At 22.6% G+C, this 20369-nt stretch overlaps 10 protein-coding genes across 10 annotated transcripts; 4 read left to right on the plus strand and 6 right to left on the minus strand.

The window, feature by feature from the left end:
- Positions 1-137: 137 nt before the first annotated feature.
- DICPUDRAFT_77802 (uncharacterized protein) lies at positions 138-658 on the minus strand (the record flags this gene model as incomplete). The annotated part of the gene is made up of 2 exons (XM_003286888.1): positions 138-458; positions 524-658. 2 exons carry the CDS (start codon positions 656-658, stop codon positions 138-140), a joined length of 456 nt encoding a protein of 151 aa, XP_003286936.1.
- Positions 659-2509: 1851 nt separating this feature from the next.
- DICPUDRAFT_91812 (uncharacterized protein) lies at positions 2510-2924 on the plus strand. Its single transcript, XM_003286870.1, has one exon. The coding sequence runs from the start codon at positions 2631-2633 to the stop codon at positions 2826-2828; it is 198 nt and encodes a 65-aa protein (XP_003286918.1). The 5' UTR covers positions 2510-2630; the 3' UTR covers positions 2829-2924.
- Positions 2925-3329: 405 nt separating this feature from the next.
- Positions 3330-5512, plus strand: DICPUDRAFT_77803 (uncharacterized protein; the record flags this gene model as incomplete). Its single annotated transcript, XM_003286871.1, has 4 exons — positions 3330-3415; positions 4294-4583; positions 4759-4980; positions 5034-5512. The coding sequence occupies 4 exons, from the start codon at positions 3330-3332 to the stop codon at positions 5510-5512; spliced, it is 1077 nt and encodes a 358-aa protein (XP_003286919.1).
- A 1826-nt stretch (positions 5513-7338) lies between these two features.
- On the minus strand, positions 7339-8054 carry DICPUDRAFT_91813 (uncharacterized protein). Its single transcript, XM_003286889.1, has one exon. It carries the CDS (start codon positions 7928-7930, stop codon positions 7568-7570), a length of 363 nt encoding a protein of 120 aa, XP_003286937.1. The 5' UTR covers positions 7931-8054; the 3' UTR covers positions 7339-7567.
- A 674-nt stretch (positions 8055-8728) lies between these two features.
- DICPUDRAFT_77805 (uncharacterized protein) lies at positions 8729-10671 on the minus strand (the record flags this gene model as incomplete). Its single annotated transcript, XM_003286890.1, has 3 exons — positions 8729-8861; positions 9399-9724; positions 9799-10671. 3 exons carry the CDS (start codon positions 10669-10671, stop codon positions 8729-8731), a joined length of 1332 nt encoding a protein of 443 aa, XP_003286938.1.
- Positions 10672-11849: 1178 nt separating this feature from the next.
- DICPUDRAFT_94287 (uncharacterized protein) lies at positions 11850-12558 on the minus strand. The gene is made up of 3 exons (XM_003286891.1): positions 12500-12558; positions 12105-12431; positions 11850-12037 (listed from the first exon to the last, which is right to left on the minus strand). The coding sequence occupies exons 2-3, from the start codon at positions 12407-12409 to the stop codon at positions 11905-11907; spliced, it is 438 nt and encodes a 145-aa protein (XP_003286939.1). The 5' UTR covers positions 12410-12431; positions 12500-12558; the 3' UTR covers positions 11850-11904.
- A 670-nt stretch (positions 12559-13228) lies between these two features.
- Positions 13229-15869, plus strand: DICPUDRAFT_150970 (uncharacterized protein; the record flags this gene model as incomplete). Its single annotated transcript, XM_003286872.1, has 3 exons — positions 13229-13319; positions 14660-15114; positions 15324-15869. The coding sequence occupies 3 exons, from the start codon at positions 13229-13231 to the stop codon at positions 15867-15869; spliced, it is 1092 nt and encodes a 363-aa protein (XP_003286920.1).
- Positions 15870-16487: 618 nt separating this feature from the next.
- Positions 16488-17033, plus strand: DICPUDRAFT_150971 (uncharacterized protein; the record flags this gene model as incomplete). The annotated part of the gene is made up of 1 exon (XM_003286873.1): positions 16488-17033. The coding sequence occupies one exon, from the start codon at positions 16488-16490 to the stop codon at positions 17031-17033; it is 546 nt and encodes a 181-aa protein (XP_003286921.1).
- An 870-nt stretch (positions 17034-17903) lies between these two features.
- Positions 17904-18667, minus strand: DICPUDRAFT_94288 (uncharacterized protein). The gene has a single exon (XM_003286892.1). It carries the CDS (start codon positions 18450-18452, stop codon positions 18033-18035), a length of 420 nt encoding a protein of 139 aa, XP_003286940.1. The 5' UTR covers positions 18453-18667; the 3' UTR covers positions 17904-18032.
- A 993-nt stretch (positions 18668-19660) lies between these two features.
- DICPUDRAFT_87378 (uncharacterized protein) lies at positions 19661-19834 on the minus strand (the record flags this gene model as incomplete). The annotated part of the gene is made up of 1 exon (XM_003286893.1): positions 19661-19834. One exon carries the CDS (start codon positions 19832-19834, stop codon positions 19661-19663), a length of 174 nt encoding a protein of 57 aa, XP_003286941.1.
- Positions 19835-20369: the final 535 nt, after the last annotated feature.

The raw sequence follows: 20369 nt of genomic DNA on the forward strand, positions 1-20369 counted from the left end.
TTTTAAAAAATATTTTACGCTTTTTTATATTCATACACATACACATTCATACATTTAATTTTTTTAAAGATTTACAATTTTAATTTTTTTTTTTTTATTTTAACTTTTAAATTAAAATGATCAAAAATAAATTGGTATTATTTTCGGCATAAGAGTTGAAAGAAATCAAATCCTTGGATATATTTTTCATAATAACTATCATCAAAGACATGATATTTTCTACTTTGGTCCATCGAGTTTGGAGTGAAAGCCATAATTATTGGTGTTGGTAATTTGGTCAAATGAGAAATACTCATTCGATATCGGTCTTCAATTTGCTCTTCATCTAATTGATCTGGAATAATTGTAGGGTTTGTTTGAAAATACTGGGAATGCTGATTTAAACATTCAAGTTCCTTCAAAAATACCTTTTGTTTTTTGTGTGGGGAATCATTAACACCCAATAAGGTATCTTCTGTCTATATAATGAAAAAAATTCAGTATTTATAAAATATTATTATTCAAATATAATTAAAAAACTTACATCCAAAACCCTCTTTTTAGTTTTATAACCATTAGCCTGTGTATTTTTTAATAAATAAAAAGCATTAATAAATGATAAAAATAACATTTTAACTTTAATTGAATGAATAAATACCATAACTAAACTTGATGACATTATAAATTTTATTTCTAAAAAAAAATAATTAAATAATAATAAATATTTACTATTATGATGTTTAAATGATTGTATCAAAGAAAAGTATTGAATTTGAAAATTAATATAAATAAATAAAAAAATATAATTTGTAATTGAAATTTATTAATTGTTAAAAATAAATTAATAAAAATTTTTTACCCTTTAAAAAACCACAATAATTATAAAATGATTATAAATTAAACTGGGACATTAATATGAGTGTGAAATGGGGTCAGTAATTTAAAAAGAAAACAATCACAATTAAAAAAAAAAAGGGGACAATAAATAAATAAAAAAATTTTAAATTAAAAAAGGTATATAATGTTTTATTATTGTGTTTATTGTAGTGAAAAAATATAGAAACAAAAGAGTGGTGGTAAAACCCCCCAAATATAAATATAAAATAAAAGATTAAAAAACTACAAATTTATTTAATTTTAATATTTAAAATAAAAATTATAATTTGATTTGAAGCTGCTTCATTTTTTGATTTAATTCTGATAAATTCATCAATAGAGGAATTGGATGCAAATTTACATTTGATTTCTTACTCTTTCTCTACGCAAGTACAGAAAACTGAATTAGATCATGAGGAGTAACTTTTTTTGTAAATTTCTATCTTACAGGAAGGTTTTTAACTGGGGAACATTCACTATCACAATCCAACAAAATAGTCACCCGGGCCTGACTAGTGGTTATTTGATTTATGGTAGCTGATATTGATGGTATTGTTGAATGAGATGGGGAAATACCAAGGAGCGAATGATGTTAGAGCTATAAAGGTTTTGAAGCTGCCATTGGTGCTGGTGATATCATTGGGGTATATGTTGCTGATGCTACCTTTGGTGCTGATGATTACCATTGATGTTGCAACTGCGTTACTCCTTGAATAGGTTTGTGATTATAATTGTAATTATTATTATTATTATTATTATTATCACTTTTAACTAATGGGGTTTCAACGTTTGGAATCCATTCTGATGTTATGAAGCAAGCACTCAAAATTTGAATAGCGATTATCTTTGCTTATGTTTTCATAGTAGTTGGTTTGGAATTTAATAATTTGATGTATATATCCTGAGAAACTGCATTCCAAAATTATAATTTAAAAAAAATAAAAAAAAAAATTAGAATTGAAAACAAATTTATTTGAGGTATTTATTACTTACAGATTTTTTCTTCACTTGTTTCATCTAAATAAAAGTTGTTTATTTTTTTTTTTATTTAGTTTAATTTAATATTTTGATTTATAAAAAAAATTATTTAAATATATAATTGGTGAATAAAAAAAACTTAATACATATTATTAATATTTTGTTTCTCTAAAATATTATTCGCATTGCACAAAGCCATTATTTTGTTTTTAATTTAAAAAACAAAAAAAAAATTGAAAAGAAATGAGAAAATTTTTTTAATTTTTTCGAAAAAATAAGTTTTTATTATTTTTATTAATTGTAAAAAAAATTAATGTTTTTGTGGGTGGCAGATTTACATAACTGTTGAAATTGTAAAAAGTTGTTTTTATTTATGAAATTTGTAAAAAAAAAAAAGGGGAAAGAAAAAGGTAACTGATTAAAAAAAAAACGGTTTTGCTTTTAACATAATGTTTCACCCTCTTTTTTTTTCTTTAATTAAAATAATATATTGCAAAAAGTTATTTTTAGGTTTTGGGGTTTGGGTGTTGACAAAAAAAACCAACCTCCAATATCACAACCACAAAAAAAAAAAAATTAAAAAAATTAAAAATTTGTTTTAATTTTTTTAAGTCTTTGGTTTTTGTATTTAAAATAATATTTTATTATCAACATCATTATTTTCTTCATCCACATTATAATTTATTTTATTACAAATAATTATAATAATATATTATACATATAAATATATAATTCATCATATACTCTTTTATTTATTAATTAATTAATTAATTTTATTCATATATTTGCTTCCAAAAATGAATGATAGTTTGTCCTCTTTGCCAATGGATTTAAAAATATTAAATTCATTATTAAATGAAGTTTTTTCAAATCCAAGAACAACTGATCCAACAAAAGAAGTTTTGGAGTATTCCTTGGTTTCAAAATCATGGTATAACTATACCATTAATTATTTAAAAAACAGGGAAATTAATAATTTTTCAAATTCAACATAGATCCTCTAAAGTGCCATTTCAAATGTACAAACCTCAAGATCTTAATCAAATAGTTGTATTACAATAAAAAAAAAAAAAAAAAAATTTAAATACCCTATTTATATGCATAGCTGTTAAATTTATTTATATTCATTACTATTTGTTGTTATTTTTTTGTTGCAATTATTATGCCTCATGACTGAAAATTTTTTTTTTTTTTTACATATAAATTTTTTGGTAATTTGGTTGTTTTTGGGTTGTTTTTGGGTTTTTTTTAATTTTTTTTTTATATGTAATAATTTTTTTTTTTAACTATTTAATTAATAATTCATTGTCCTCGATGTTATTATTTCTAATTTCTGGAATAACAAATAATTAAAAATGCACCTATACACTATATCATAATATTTTGATAATATTTCAAAATAAAAAGTTCCTTAATGTTTAGAATTGCTTTTCATTATCAATTGGTATACTAATTTGTTTTTCTGAGCCATCTACGACCACTGTGGTTGCACTCATATGATTTTAATGGTACATGAATTCTATTTTATTGCTATTATCAAGTCTATTATTAAAATAACTTTTAAAAATATCTTTTGCCAAAGGTGAAACAATGTCTTAAAATTCTTTGAGTATCTACAGTTTTTTTTATAATTATAATTATATAATGTTCATTGTAACCTATTTAATTATTTCCAATCACTAAACTACAACTTTACATACCACTGATTCATATTATCTATATGAAAATTCCTTATTAATTTAACAGTTTTATTAAATTATTAAGAAAAATAAAATATTTTTAAATTATCAAAAACAACTATAGGATCTATTTTGTGATATAGATTTAAACGCTATCAAATAATTTTTTTCTCTTTTCCTTTTAATTTGCCCAGTATGATTGTTTACTTTATATTTTAAGTATTGCTTGTCATTGAAAATCTTTTAATTCAAGCAAATACTTTTCTGGAAATTATCCTGATTGATTTTTGAATTATATCTTGTTGTTTTTTATTTTGATGTTTTTTTAATGGTGGTTTATGGTTTGAAATAACAAATTAGCATACCAATTAATAAAGATATTAGAAATTTATTTTATTGTTGCAAATAAAGTAAATCAGCTTTAACCTTATTGGTTTATCTATAAAAATCCAAATTTTTAAAAATCAAATTCCAAAATTTCATTTTTTCTCGTGTATTATAATTTATTTTTGTAAATATATTATTTTTTATTTTTATTTAATGATTTGTATTGTTTTGTAGAGAATTATTTTTTGTGTTTATATGTGTTTAAATTATTTAATTATTAGAATAAAAAAAAATAAAAAAAAATTCTTATTTTTTGGTCATTTCGGGGAAAAATTGAAACTGAAGAACTCTCTTTGGTTGATAGTGATACCTATGCAAGACTTGAAAATAAATATTATGGAATATCATTAGAAGAGGTAATTAGTTTGTTTTTCAATAAAAAATTTGTAAATAGTTTTTTGGAGCTAACAAATCTCAATTTAAGTAAAATCAACTCAGAAAAAGAAGAGATTTATAAAAGAGAATTTGAAGGAGGTTCCAAAAAGTATAAATTTAAGCCTATTTCAAGGATTACCAAAGAAGAGCTTTTTGAATATTGGTCTATTACCTTAATGTTAGATTTGGGTATTTTTAAAACAATTATGGAAATTAAAAACCATAGTAATACAAAAAGGAAAAGAAACAGATTTTTTTTGGTTCAATCAACAACCAAATTTACAGACGATCAAATTAAAAGAATTGCAGGTGAAATGAGTGATATTAGTTTGATTTGGTTGAAGGAATTAAAGTTTGCACCCTTGACAAAACTATATATAAATATATCCTAAATTCAGATTCAAAAGAGAAATATATTCAAGATAATAATAACTAATATCACTCATTGAATGGATTGCAATTGAACTTGATGGTTATTATAAAGTCTGTAAAATTGATGAAAGAGACGAAAAAGTTCCTACATTTAAATCAATTGCAACAACTGGTTTTAAAATTCAAAATCTTGAAGTTAATCCAAGTAAAGGTTATAATATTAGTGATGCAGTGGATCTTTATAAACTAAATGATTCAGCTTTAAAGAAATTATGTTTAGGTTTAGGAGTTTCAAGATCAAGTAGTAACAGGAGAATGGTTATATCAATTTGTGGTATAGATCCATTATCTCATTCAACCAACCCCAATCGTACTCATTATTATCAGAAGCAATTCAAAAAGATACTTTAAAATCATGTTCATTGGTTAAACTCAAAAACTTGAATCAAGATTTTAATTTACCAGCTCCTGCCCAGTTAACATGTGAAGGTTACATTTTAGCTCTTACCAGACTTTATGAAAATGAAAACTTTGAATTAGATTCACTTTTAATAGACCTTTCCCAATCTCTAAGAACGTCTCCTCCATTAGTATCAGATTTTTATAAAAAATCGCTCGATGTAATAGATATTCACTACAGATATCTATATTCAGGTGGTATTCATGGATATGTTAAAAATTGGAGGATATTTGCTGTTTCATGTTTAATCAAGTCTTATATCATCAATATCTATTCATTTTATATGTCAACTACATCAAAACACATGAAGTTTGAAGAATTTAAACAAATTTTCATACACAGCATCAGAGAAGTTAATTTAGTCCCAAAAAGTCCATCCTCAAATCAAAATCAAAATCAAAATTAATTTTTTTATTTATCCAGAAGTCCTGTATTTTAACTATTCACCATCTTTTTAAAGCTCAATCATATATATATAAATACTTTCTACATTCTCATATTTATATAATTGATAAAATATAAATTATATATATAGTTGATAAAATATATAAATAAAGATATTACAAACAAAACATTGTCTTTTCTTATTTATTTTTTTTTTTTTTTTTCATTTTTCATTTTTTTTTTTTTTTAACTTTTATATATTTTTTTTTTTTTAATTTATAATTCATGTTCATCTTTATATAATAAATAGTTATAAATTAAATCATATTTCTCATGTATACTAAAAATAATAAATGAAATATTTACAAGCAATAAAAGATTTGATTATAATTTTTTCTATTTTTTTAATTTTATTTTTTTTAAATTGATCAAAAAAAATACACCTGATACACAAATTAACACAACATATAAATTATGAAACAAAAATAAAAAATAATATATTTACAAATATAAAATGTTATACATATGAAAAAAAGCGAAAAAATGAATTTTGGAATTTGGTTTTTAAAAATTTGGATTTTTATAGTTTATTGTTGTCCAAAAAGGGGGAAAGGTATTGCAGATTGGCTTTCCTTCAGGTGTTTGTAAAATGATATCGTGTTAATGAAGTAGGTGGTAAAAATAAGATATTAAACAACAAAATAAAATTCAAAATGTATTTTCTAAAATTAAAAGATTTTCGACAAGCAATATTTTAAGATATAAATTTAAACAGGAAATTCCTTAGATAATGTTTTAAAAAGATATCACACAATATAATGTAAAGTTGTATTTTTTGTTAATTGTTATTTAGGGATTAGAAATAATAACATTGATGTTACAATGAATAATAATATTAAAAATTAAAAAAAAACCCAAAATAACCAATTTATACAAAAATCATCAAAAAATAATATGGGAAAAAAAAAAAAAAAAAGTTTTTTACAGTTTATTTTTTTTTTTTTAGTTTTTTTTTTTTTTTTTTATTTTGGAGCAATTAATAATTTGGAAATTTTATGATGATCATAAAAAAAAAATATGACAATAATTTTTCTAACATAATATTATCTTTGCAAATTTCAGTAAAGATTTTAAATTAACATTAGACAATGTAACTAAAATAAAAGATGTAATAACCTTTATCCAAAAAAGAAAATGAAACTTCCTTGGTTACTTAAAATTAACTTAGAATCTATATATACCTTTAGCTCTTCAAAAATTTGAATTATTAAAAACTAAAGTTTATTTCTTAAAAAACAAAATGAGCTAAATTTTATAAAAGATATTCAGTATTAACTAACGATATAAAAATAGTTTATAGAAATAATTAAAAAGAGGTTACTTATCACTGCTTCAAGAAACAAATAAGAACGAATATAAAATATTAAAATGGTTTGAAGAGGTATTGGAAATAATCATTCAAGAATATGAATATAATCATACTATAGAGGAACACCACTCAAATCTAATAAAAATACCTGAAAAATGTTAAAATTAAAAGTAGTTGCAACAAAAAAAATAATAACAATAAAATTAGACACAATATAATTTTAGTAGTAATTATTATAATAATTTCAAATTAATTCTCTCTATAATAAAATTTTTTAATCACAGAAATAGACGATAATAATAATAAAACAAGAAACAGCTATAATGATTTTTTTAGCGATAGTGGCACAAATTATTAGGGTAAACAAGGCATTTGACAAACTAATAAAATAATAATAATAACAATAATAACAATAAACACATTTACATATATTAATAACAAATAAATAAAATAATTAAAATAAAGGTTTCATAAAAAATAGTTGTAAAGTGGTTTAAGTTTATTTAAAGTTTAAAATAATTTCACTATATACTTCAAAGTGATATGTGTTATTACTACCATCTTTAATATTAATTAAAATATTATTAAATGATGGTTTATAATATGATTGTGTATATTAAGAAATGAATTGATTATTATTCATATGTTGGTACATTTGATTTATAAGTATTCATTTAGAAATACACAAATCATATTATTTCAAATTCTTTAAGTGAATTTGTTGATATTTTGCTGCTCCAATGTAGATGTTGTAGAGGTAGTAGTGGTAGTTGTTGTTGTTGTTGTTGTTGTTGTTGTTGTTTTACGGTTGTGGCCATTACGATTGCTTTTTTTTACAATGTGGCCATTTTTTAAAGTATGTTTTTGTTTTGGTCTTACGAGTAAATATTCCATATAGCCGAAATATTTTTTGTTTAAATTATTATAATTCACATAAAGAGGGGCAGTTGGATCATTTACAATATGTGAAATCTTTAATTTGTGTCCAAGATTCTGAGATGGGTTTTCTAATGTGTATTTGATAACATTAGGTGCTGGTTGGTTATCATTAATTTCTATTAAAACTTGCATTTCTTTGTAACAATTTGGATTTGTGTTAATAAGTATTATTTTTTATAAAATTCTATTATTATATAAAAAATTAAATAAAAATGAAATTAAAAAAAAAAATTATAATTTTTTTTTATTTTTTTTTTTGAATATAGATTAATATATTATTATAATTATAATGAAAAAAAATTGGAATGCTGTATTTTTATGTGGGTGTATGATTGTGTTATATTAAAAAAAAAAAAAAAAAAAAATTTTAAAAAAACTTGATTGGATGATAAAAAAAAATTTTGAGAGGTATTATTAGATTTAATAAAAAATTTTCACGTGCAGGAAAATAAAAAAATTAACACTATTAATGAATCACATCCATTGAGATTTAAAAATAAATAAATTATTAATTATTTTTAATTTTTTAAATCCCAATTTCAAATAAATAAAAAAGACCCCACTCACAAACACAAACAAATATACACAAACACTCTTTTAACCCCACATGTGCTCTCACACTCACAGTAAAATTAAACCAAATACATAGTAATTTTATATCATGTAAAATTATAAACAGTTACAATAACCATCTAATATTTTGAACAACAATTTATATTATAATTTTTAATATGCATTTGTAGTTGTCTCATATATATTTTTCTATTTAATATTAAAAATTATAATAAATAAAATAAATAATAAAAATATATGATATATCATTTTTAGTGTAATATATAAAATCATTTTTCTTCTATCTTTTTTTTTTAAAAAAGGTTAAAAACTAAATTAAGTTTTTTTTAAAAAAAAAAAAAAACTTATTAATTTTTTTTAACCAGGATCTGAGTTGATTTCTTTTGGTTTTCTTAATATATATATGAATTTTTTTTTAATTAAAGTTGTCATTAAGCATGAGGATTGAATGAAATGGTCAAGTCCAGATAAAAAAGCTGATAACGTTAACCTTTCGAAAATTATAATTTAACCAAAAAATGATTAAAAAAATTAAAAAAAGGTCCATGGGTCCAAAGAAATGAATATATATCTATTATACTAATCAATCCTGTTTCTATTCTTTATTTTGATTTTTAGATCATTGAATTGGTTGAATCTTATTTCTTTAGATGTAATAAACTGATATATACAAATAAAATAACTGCATCCACAAAAAAGCAAAAACAAACACATAAAAACTAATGTAACAATTGAATTATAAAATAAATAAATATAGTTCCTACTTTTTACAAAATCATTTTCTTTGAAAAGGTTTATTTATTTATTTTTAGGTTGCAATTTAAGCATTTGTTCAATGAAAAAATATTTCTATGGGTTATAAAAATGAACCCTCTAGTTTCAAAGGAAAATATGTTGCCATAGTATATGCCATCAAATATGAAACTACTTAAAATGCATTAAGATAAACTTAATCCATAAATTGTAACATATGCTCCCAACATGGAAACCAAAGCTACCAAGGAAAACTTTCATAAAATTCTCTTACATTTTTAAAATAGAAGGAAATTCATTTTGAAGTAATTTGAGTTGATTGATAATATGTAAATATAATTGACCCACTGGTAAAGACCTCTCTTCATCTTTGGTGTTTCTTTTTAATAATTCATCTATACGATCTTGGTTTTTTTGAAATTCATTTAAAAATTCATAATGAACCTCATCTTTTGATTCAAATTTGTCGAGTTTGCGTTTCTTTGATTCAACTTCGGAAGGTGCACTTGGTATTGGTGATACTGTATTACTATGTTGGGGCTTTTCTTTGTCGTCTTCGTTAATGAAAGTTTGGTATTTTTGTTTTGAAATATTTTGGGGCTAGTATAAATATATTTGGCGTTAGTAAGTCAATTTTGACTAAAAACTATAATAAAAGAAATATAACAACTTACATCATCATTATCAATTTTGAATCTTTTATAATCATTAATGGTTGTAGTGATTGTAGTGGTTGTAGTGGTTGTAGTGGTAGTGGTTGTAGTGGTCGTGTTTCTTGAATTATTGTTTATAATATTGTTATTTCTATTATTATTTATATAATATCCATTATTATTAATATTATTATAATTATTGCAGTTGAAGTAAATAGATTCAAGATTTCTATTTGTTTGATTGTTTATTCTATTTAGAGAATTCGTTATTTGAATAAGGACATCTCCCATATCATTAGAGTCCCAATAACCTCTTTGCCCATATTGTTCTAGAATTTTTTCTTTTAAGTTTAGTATATATTTTTTTTCGTCGTTTAAATATTGAAGATTTTGAGTTTGGTTATTAATATTTGTATCATCATTTTCTTTATCTTCATCTTGAGAATGATTCATATCACAATTATAATTATTATTATTATTATTATTATTATTATTATTATTATTATACTTTGAATTTTCATAAAATATTTTATATAAAGATTCAAGATCATCATTATTAGTGCTCATTTTCTTTAACGAATCCAATAATTGAATAAAGGCATCTCTTAAACCATTAGATCCCAAATGAACTCTATCCTCATCTTGAGAATGATTTATATCATTATTATTATTATTATTATTATTATTATTATTATTATTATTATTATTATTATTATATTTATGAAAATTTTCGTAAATGATTTTATATAAAGATTCAAGTTCTCTATTTTGAGAGTCCATTATCTTTACTGAATCCAATAATTGAATAAAGTTATCTCTTTCTCTTAAATTATTAGATCCCAAATCACCTCTATCTTCATCTTGAGAATGATTGATGCCACTATTATTATCCATAAATGAAATTTTTTATTTTTAATTATTTATAAAACTAATTTTTAAACTATTTGTGTGTTTTGAAAAAAAATAAAAAAAAAGAAAGAAAGAAAAAATTAAAAAATTAAAAAAATAAAAAAAATAAAGTTTTTATTTTTCCCAATAACAAAACCCATTTTAAAAAAAAACTAAAGATTGAAAAAATATCAATCAAAAAGAATTTTCTTTTTCCAAATAAAAAAAAAAAAAAAATCTGTTCGTTTTTTATTGGTTTTTTTTTATTTCCCACAATTTTATTTCATTTGATACATTTACACACTAATTCCAAAAAAAACGCTATATAATATAAAAATAATGTTCATTAAAATATCTTACCTTTGTAATTAAAATAGATTCACAATGGGTTTTGGTTATGTGAATTTTAAAAAAATGAAAAAAAAAAAAAAAAATTTTACTGCATAATCGAAAAAAAAAAATATTAAAAAAATCAAGGGTTGTCTGTAAGGAATTTATCTGGACGTTTTGTTAAAAAAAAAAAATTTAATTCAAAAATAAAGTTTTTTTTTTTTTTTTTAAAATTAATTCAAAAAATTTTTTTTTTTTAATTAAAAAATAATTTAATTAAATTATATATAATTTATTTCTTTTACAGATATAATTGTTTCGCATTTGATAACAAGTGAAAAGACCATCTTCGCGTGGGTACCCTTTTCATTTGACTAGATCGGAGGCTCGCCTACTAGCTAGGATAAGGATCTTTCGGCATCATTCATTATATTTCTAGCACTTTCTGATGCGTTTCAATTATGTCAAAAAGAAAACAAACAATTTTTTAATTCCAAAAAAAAAAAATTTATATGGGAAATGTTGATTTTTTGTATTAATTTTCCATATTAATTGATGATACCAGATAATAAATTTTTAAAAACTGATTTTAATAAAAAGTGATGTATAATTTGGTTTAAAAGACGAATTTTTTTTTGAACTTATGATATCAATATCATAAATTAACACGTCAAACATTTACTAATAAATAGAACAACAAGTACCAGGCTATCTCACAAATTAAGGAATCAAGTTAATTTGAATATCAGCAACCTACAAGTAAAACTATAAAATGATTAACTAAGCGATAATATATTTTAAAATTTACAATTGTATTATATAAAATATATTTTTAACAATTGTAAATAAATAATAGATTAAATAATTTAACAAAACATAAAAAACTTTATTTTTTATAATTTTTTTCCTTTAAAGACTGTCATAAAAATTTTCATTATCATATGATTCGTCTGGGTATTCGAATTCAACATCTTTATCACGTCCATTTAAAAAACCGGTTGTGTCTTTGCTTTTGAAAATTGTATCAAAAAATTCATCATCCCTATAAAAAAAAAAAAAAATTAGTTATTTTAATAATTATTTTTAAATCTAAAAAATAATTTACTTACAAAACTGGGTCTTCTTCTTTATTTATTAAAATATTCAATATTTCTTGATACTTTTTACTATTTGTATCGACATCAGAGTCATCAAGGCTAAGGATCATGTCAAGATCAAACAAAGAGGGTTTATTTATAATTTCTTCTTTTTTTTCTTCAAATGAAAAAAGCTTTTCGTAATGCTGAACGAAATCAATATCATCATTGGGTTTTGATATAGGGAGTGGGACTTCATTATTTTCAATTTCTTTTTCTTTTTCTTCTTCTAAAAATGACATGTTATTTTCATCTTCAAAATCATAATGAAAATCCATTTTTGTTTTATATAATATTTTTCTAAAATAAATAATATAATATTAATAAATATATTGCAAAATAGTAATAATTAATTGTTGCTATGTTACCTTAATAATAGCTACAAAATTGTTTAGGAGATAAACATAAAAAATATAAAATAAAAAAATTTTTTATGAATTACATATATAATCACAATCAATTTCCATTCTTGCAATTTAATAATAAATTATATTTTTTAATTATTAACAATAGTAGTTATTATTACTTTTATATGTATAAAATTGTATATTATATTGTTATTGAACGTATTAGTGATGTGTATTTTCTCTCCAATGTGTGTGTTAGTTTATATATTATATCTATTTGAAGTGTTAATTTTGTATACAAAATTAATAAAAACAGTATAATATTTTTTCATATCATTAATTTTGATAGTGGGTGTGTATGTTTTTATTTGTGTACAGTGTGGGAAAAGTAGAGTGTTATCAAATACTTTTTTGTGTTAAAATTTCACCCACACACTGTTATCCCCCAAAATATTGAAATTCACATATTAAAAATTTTTTTTAAAAATTCAAGTTTTTTATTTGTGTTAATTATTTGAATTTTTTTAAATTACCACACAAACATTCTCACTCTTTCAAAATAAATTTTTTTTTTTTTTCATTAAAATAAATTGTATATACTAATTTGGATTCGAATAATAAACTTTTCCCCATCAATAAATCAAAATTTTAATTATTTTTGTATAGTTCTATTTTTAAATCAATACAGATCTAGATCCATATGTGTGTTTTTTTTTTTTATTTGAAAAAAAAATTAAATTGTAAATATATATGGCAATGGTAATTTATAGCATCACCTTAATTGTAAATTCAAACATTATAATTTTTATTAAGTCGCTTAATACTGATAGAGTCATTACAGGTAAATCTTTATTTAAATTAAAAAATTAGTATTTTTAAAAAGGAATAATGGAGTTGGGAATGTTTTTAATACCCTACTCTATGTATTCAAACATTAATATTTTTTAATTCCTGTCCCCCACTTAGCACAATTTAATAATTTTTTTTTCTTTCCCCCACTAAACACACAAGTATATTAGTGATTGTTAACAATTTGCATAAATTATTACTATGGGGTTATAGAAACAGATATATTGGTGTTTTTATTTTTTTTTTTTTATTATTTTTTTTTTATATGATTAATCAAATTTATTATAATAATTCTTTTTTCACATCAATTTACAAAAACTATCATGATTCATGCTCTGTTGAACCTGTTATTGCTGAAGATTATTTATTAGCTGTAGAAATAAATTCCTCTTTATTATTGATCCTACTTTTGTTAGAGATAACTATAATTAAAATAAATAAAACCTTTTAATTTTAAAATAAAAATATTACATGTGTAAATATAGGAGTATTGTATAAATTTTTAAATGAATGTGCAAGTCAATATTTTGTTCTTAAAACTTAAGTCACTTGGATTATTAAAGTTGCAATCGCAATGCTCTTAAAAAAAAATAATAGAAAAAATATTTTTTGAATAACATAAAATAATTTTATTATTTGAATATAAATTTTTTTTTTAAAATAAATATAATTATTTTCTATTAATTGTTATTTATGTTAAAAAAAATGAAGTAATTGTTTGTTTTTTAGAAATAATGTAAATAAAAAATAAATTAAAATATCATAAATGAAATCTTTTAAAAAAAAATATCTTGTGTTAAAAAAAAAAAAATTTTTATATGATAGTAAAAAAATTAGTGTGGTTGGTTTAAAAAAATTTTTTTTTTTTTTTTTTTTTTTTTGAAATTTTTATATGGGAAATGTTTATTTTTTTTTTTTAAAAAAATTAAAAAAAAAAGCAAAAAAAAAAAAAAAAAAAAAAAAATTTCACATAAAATTTTTTTTTTAATTTAATTTAATTTTTTTATTTTATTTTCTCTTCACCTTTTTTTTTTAATTTTTTGCAAAGTCATTTGATAATTTTTATTGAGTATTCAGATTTATTTAGAAAACAGTAGGTGTTAAGTAACAATCAATTAACAATTATAATTAAATACTAATTTAAAATTTATATTTATTAGAGTTAATAGTATTACAATTGATTATATAATCAATGATAATAATACAGCGGGTCACGATATCAAAGATTAATCCAAGAGACACTATTAATCAGTTTTGATAGTGAAGTTAAGTTAGTAAAGGTATTCAATAATCAAATAGTCCAGTATAATGATATAAATAAATCAATTATAGATATTAGTAATAACGAATATTGGTATGGTGAAATGGATATTGATGGTGGTTTTTTTGTTTTAGAATCAGTTCCAGAAGAAACTGGAAATGAAGTAGATAAAGAAACTGAAGAATATGAAGATGAAAATGAAATTGAAAATCAAGAACCTCGTTCAGAATGTAATAAAGATAGTGAATATTATCCTCAGGGTGTTACATTTTTCCAAGAGCAATTAAATAATATAAATTTTATGAAAACCAATATTTTACCACGTGAATATGAAAAGCAAGGTCCAAAAGAATCACTTCCATCAAATATTCCTCCAGTTAGAGATAAAGTTGTTCAGCATATTTTTGAACAATATTTTACTGACTTTCTCAACCGTTTAGTTATGCCAACAAATAATTACAAAGAGTATAAATCAAATGCATACAAAATAACAACAAAGAATTTGGCAAGTCCAAAAATATCAGAAGTAATGGTTTTCCAGAGACTTCAATCCTGTTAACAATAACATCAAAGAAATTCGTAAACTTTTACTCAATAATAATAAGAGTAATTTCAAGAAAGACTTGATAAAGGACATGAGAAATGGTATGATTGCCTTTAGATCAAAAAATTGAAATTTCAGCAAAAGAAAAAGCAAACTCAACACTACAATCAAATTCACCATCTATACCATAGTACTCCATTTATAACGATTTTAATTTGGAGGATATTAAAATCTATTTATCAATTTTCCTATATTCTGGTTTAAATAGAATTACAAATATTCATGGCTTTTGGGATAGGCCAAGAGATTCATATAGTTCATTTTCAACTTATAATTCAACTGTTGCAAATTTAATGTCATTTAGAAGGTTTAAAGCTATCCATAAATGTTTTCGTTGGGAAGTTTTTGGTACAGAACATCAAACTGCTAATCATGAATTAATTTATGAATATGCCAAGGATTTAATAAAGAAGCATTATTTACCAAGTTATGAATTTTCTTTTGATCTTTTTGGATGGAGTGGTGATTCAAAAAAGATGGTTCCGGGTAAAGCTGATAAAGTTGGTAATGTTTTATGGAAATTGGTAGATAAATTCAAGTATATTTATCATTTTGAAATTGAACATCTTGTATCCAAAATCTTGAAAGCTCAAACTCAAACTCAAGATGAAAATGATTATGAAGAGGATATGGTAGATCAACCACAACCTCAACCGAGAAACCAAATTGGAAATTAAAAAAAAAATTTCCCTTGTTATGTCAAACACCTGTTAAAGAGCATAAACAGTTGGATTCTCTAGTTGCAATTTCTTGAACTTCTTTTAGTTTATTTAATGCTCTTTAGGAAATAAATCGAAACAGTAGAATTTCTTGGACATTATTCCTTTAGATTACCAGAAACCAGTTATTCAGTATGTGTATCTTTAACAGAAGAAAACTCCACTTCTCCAGTTATATTAAATTTAAAATTCAAATATAGTCTTTTTACAAGAAGCGAATACCTCTATGATTCGGCTTTTCATGAAACAGTTGTTGCTTCTAAGGCACAGTGTTTTGGAAAAGGTGGGTGTGGCAAAGGAAAGTGCGGTGGAATTAAGCCAACAGATCCCGACGCACAAGGAGAGCTAACAGAATTCGAAGCTTCAAAGTATTTTGGTACATCTTTTGTGACGACCCTTATACTAATTTTCAAATGGGATGTGGGGGTGTCCATTTGGCATCAAAGGGGTGTTTATATCATAAAGCTTCACAAAAACCAGCATCGGCCTCTTTCCCAGTTTATGAAATTGTCTCAACGGAGGGAAAATACGAAGTGGTTGCAACACTTGATAGTAAAAAGCTTTCAGTTGGAATAAATGACGCAACAAAGGATAAATGTTATAATATCAGGTTCTAAGATTGCAAATGATATATCTCTCAATGGAAATACATTTATCATATTAAACAATAAGGTTTATTTTGGACCAGCTTGTAAAAGAAACAACCCAGTAGCAGGAATGGTTGGTGATTACCAATGTAATGCAGATGACTTTAAAAACCAAAGATGGGATCTCTGCTCAATCGCACACGGTATGACTTTCAATAAAAATATAAGAAGAGATGGTAAACATGTTACCGTTACTTATGACTCTGTTCAATGTGGGGCAATGAAAATAAAAGGTTACCCAACATCTCCTCTTAGACATGGTAAAAATCTTTGGACAGCAGATGCTACCGGAGTTTGGGAAGTTGTTCAAAATGGTAAATTTACAGCCATAGCATGGCAATGTAAGAACGATAAAATGTTTTACTCTTTAACGAAAGAGGATCTTCAAAAATCTTCAAGAGTTAAAGATAAAGGCACTGGTAAATACATAACTGAACCAATCAATACCAAGAGTAATACATTTATACAACCATAATCACAACTTTGTTGATTCAACCAAAATGGTTATAAACCCACAGAGAAATATCCACCGCTCACCCAACTATCCAACAGTTATTTTAAATGATGTTTTGTACACTATATTACAATTGCACTTATATAACAAGGAGAAATTTAGTTACAGAAATTTTATATTTCATTTAATTAATAACCAATTATCAACCAAAACATCAAGTACTAGAAATACATCAAGTAATACTGTCATAATTCCAAAGCTCATTAATGTTGCAATCTCAATGTGAATATCTAATGCTTTGGTTTTATATTAGACATTCACATTGAGATCTAAATTTTTGAGGAAATTAAAAAAATAAATTTTATAAAAAAATAAATTAAAAATAATAAAAAAATCAAAAAAAAAAAAATTTAATTATATCATTTCATTTCATATATATATCCAAAACTATTTATTATAATTAATCACATATATATTTAATCGAAATGGAGTTAGCAGGTGTAAATAAAGGTGATATTCAAATTGAAATTAAAGATTCAAAACTCTATATTTAAGGTGAAAAGATCAGTTTCAGAGGTTTCGTCAGAGATAACAGGAACAACTAAAGAAGCAGATAATCAATTTAAAAATAAGAAATATTTATCAGAAAAATCAAGAATTATCCAAGGGGGTGTTTTTTTAAAAAAAATTAAGAAATGAAAATTTTTTTTTTTTTTTTATATATAAAAAAAAAGTGATGCACATATAAAAAAAAAAAAAAAAAAAATTTAATTTTTTAATTTTTTTTTGTCCAGAAAACCCCTTGGAATTATCAAATTCAATTAAAATCCTTTTATAAACAAAGAAAAAGTTTGAACCAAATTAAAAAGAAAAATTAAATAAAATTTATTTATGAATTTAATTTTTTTATTTTTTATTTAAAATTAGTTATTATTATATTAAAAGGGCATTTGAAAAATTATTTGATTGTTTATTGATTTTAAAAAAAATAATATGGAGAATGTTATTAAATTTGAGGATTTAAATTTTTTGATTTTTGATGATTGTATGAATTAATATAAACATTGATTTGGTAACTGTAATGACATTATATTTCAAAGGATTTTCATATCTAACTGAAAAAAGAGGTAAATTATTTTGATAAAGTAGGCTTTGAAGGTTTGGTATAAGATTTTGATAATATAAACATTCTATTATATCGTACCTTGAATTTTCGTATGAAATGAGTTCTAAAATTAAAGATGAAGTAATTTCAAAATCAAAATTTGGGAAAACATCTCTGGCCAACATTAATGATCTGGAAGTGGAGTATCTTAAGATTCCTTTAAAGAGATTTTTAATGTCTCTATTTTTTAATTCCATTTTTGAAATAATTTCTTTTTTTTCTTTTAAAATATACTCAACTGTTGGTGATGTATTAAAATTGATATTTTGGATCATTTCTTGAACTACTTCAGTTTTTTCTTTATCATTAAGATGCTCTTCCCATAGAAACTCTAAAACTTCAAAATTAATATATAGAACTTGGGTAAACAATTCTACTGTATCTAATTGATATTTGAAAAAAGTGTAAAAGAGTTTTTTAAACCATTCTAAAGGGATTTCATGTTGAAGAAAAAGAGATATTTCCAAATCATGTATTTTATATATAGGACCGTTTTGCTGAATATACTGACAAATACTTTGATAATCGCCATTTTCTAACTTTGAAATATATGTTTTGTACTCTGGACCACCTTTTATTGAACAATATTTGACTAGACTATTAAAACCTTTATTTCTGATATTAAAATTATTTTTATTTATTTTAACGTTATTATTATTTTTTTTTATAATTGATTTGATGATTTCATTTATGGATTCTGATAATATTTTGCAATCATTAGGGACTGTAATTTCTGAAGTACAAAACTCTTTATTAATATCTATTTTGTGTGATAATTTTTTGAAAAGGTAATTTAAATCAAAAAAATTTAAATAATCATTGAATGCTAATGATTTTATGTAATCTATTATATTGTTGACGTATGCATCTATTTGAAAATTATTTAAATTTTGAAAATTATTTTTTAAAAAAACCATATCCAATATTTTTCTAATTGTATTATAATCTTTGGATACTATTGCTTCTATTAAATTGTTTGTTAAAAGATTGGCATTGTTGAAAAAATATTTTTTTAAATGTATGCTTTTTCCATCATTGATTGGATTTTGGACTACACCATTATATATTAAATATTTGTTTAGGTTTTTAAGATGTTTTATTGTTTTATAAACTTGTTTTAAAATTAAATTTATACTTTTTGAATTTTGCACTTCGACATTAATTATGTTGAGAAAATTGATAAACTCTTCCTCTGTATTTAAATTCTTTGATATAGTTTTTTTTACCAAGAATGGAATAGAAAAAATGTTTAGATTTCTATCAGCATATTTTGCAAATATAATAAAGTGATCTATTTTGTTGTAGTCTAATGCATTTAGTTCATCTCTTTGGAAATGGATTTCAAACATTTCCATAAATCTTAAACCAATTAATTTTGTGTATATCAGGTTGAATGCTGGAATAGTTATAATCAAATGTTTTAGAAAATAACAACTATGGAAAGTTAAGATAATATTGAAAATTTGGACCCAGTGGCTAATATTTAAATAACCTGATAATCCTTCGAGGAGTATAAATGAAAAAAATTCAACCGAATCTGAAATATTGTAATTAATTGGACCTTTATATTGAAAGCTCTCATTTCTGGAATAATCTTTTTTGCCACAATATATGAAATACTGGAAAATAGCGCCCATTGACAAACTACAAATTGCATAGTCAAATAAAATATTTATATTGAAATCATAAATACCAAACATGATTTCATATTGAAGTAGATTACCAGCTGAAAAAACACTTGGAAGATAAAACTCTTGAAAATAATAATATATTTCATTAAAAAACTGATTTTTATTAATGAATAAACTAATTGCATATAATAGCAAACCTTCTATGGAATTGATTTCACCATTTCTAATTAAAGCTTTGAAATGTTCATGCTTCTCTTTTCTATTTGTATTTGATATTGGGAATGTGTTTATTTTATTTATTACAAATATTAGACAGTGAAGAAAATTGCTTATATCATATTGGACTAAAGTAATTTCAATTTTGCAGTCATTTGAAGATAATATTTCAATAGCAGCCAATAGTGTTTCCATATCATTAATGCACTCGATTTCTACATTATCATTACACTGAACCATTAAACTTTTGATGGATACATTAAAATTTTCCCTTATTAGTTTCAACTTTTCTTTGGTAAAATGTGAAAATAAACATTTACTAGAAAACAATGGAATTTGACTAGC

The sequence above is a fragment of the Dictyostelium purpureum genome (genome assembly GCF_000190715.1).
Source record: "Dictyostelium purpureum unplaced genomic scaffold DICPUscaffold_83, whole genome shotgun sequence".
NCBI classification, from domain to species: domain Eukaryota; phylum Evosea; class Eumycetozoa; order Dictyosteliales; family Dictyosteliaceae; genus Dictyostelium; species Dictyostelium purpureum.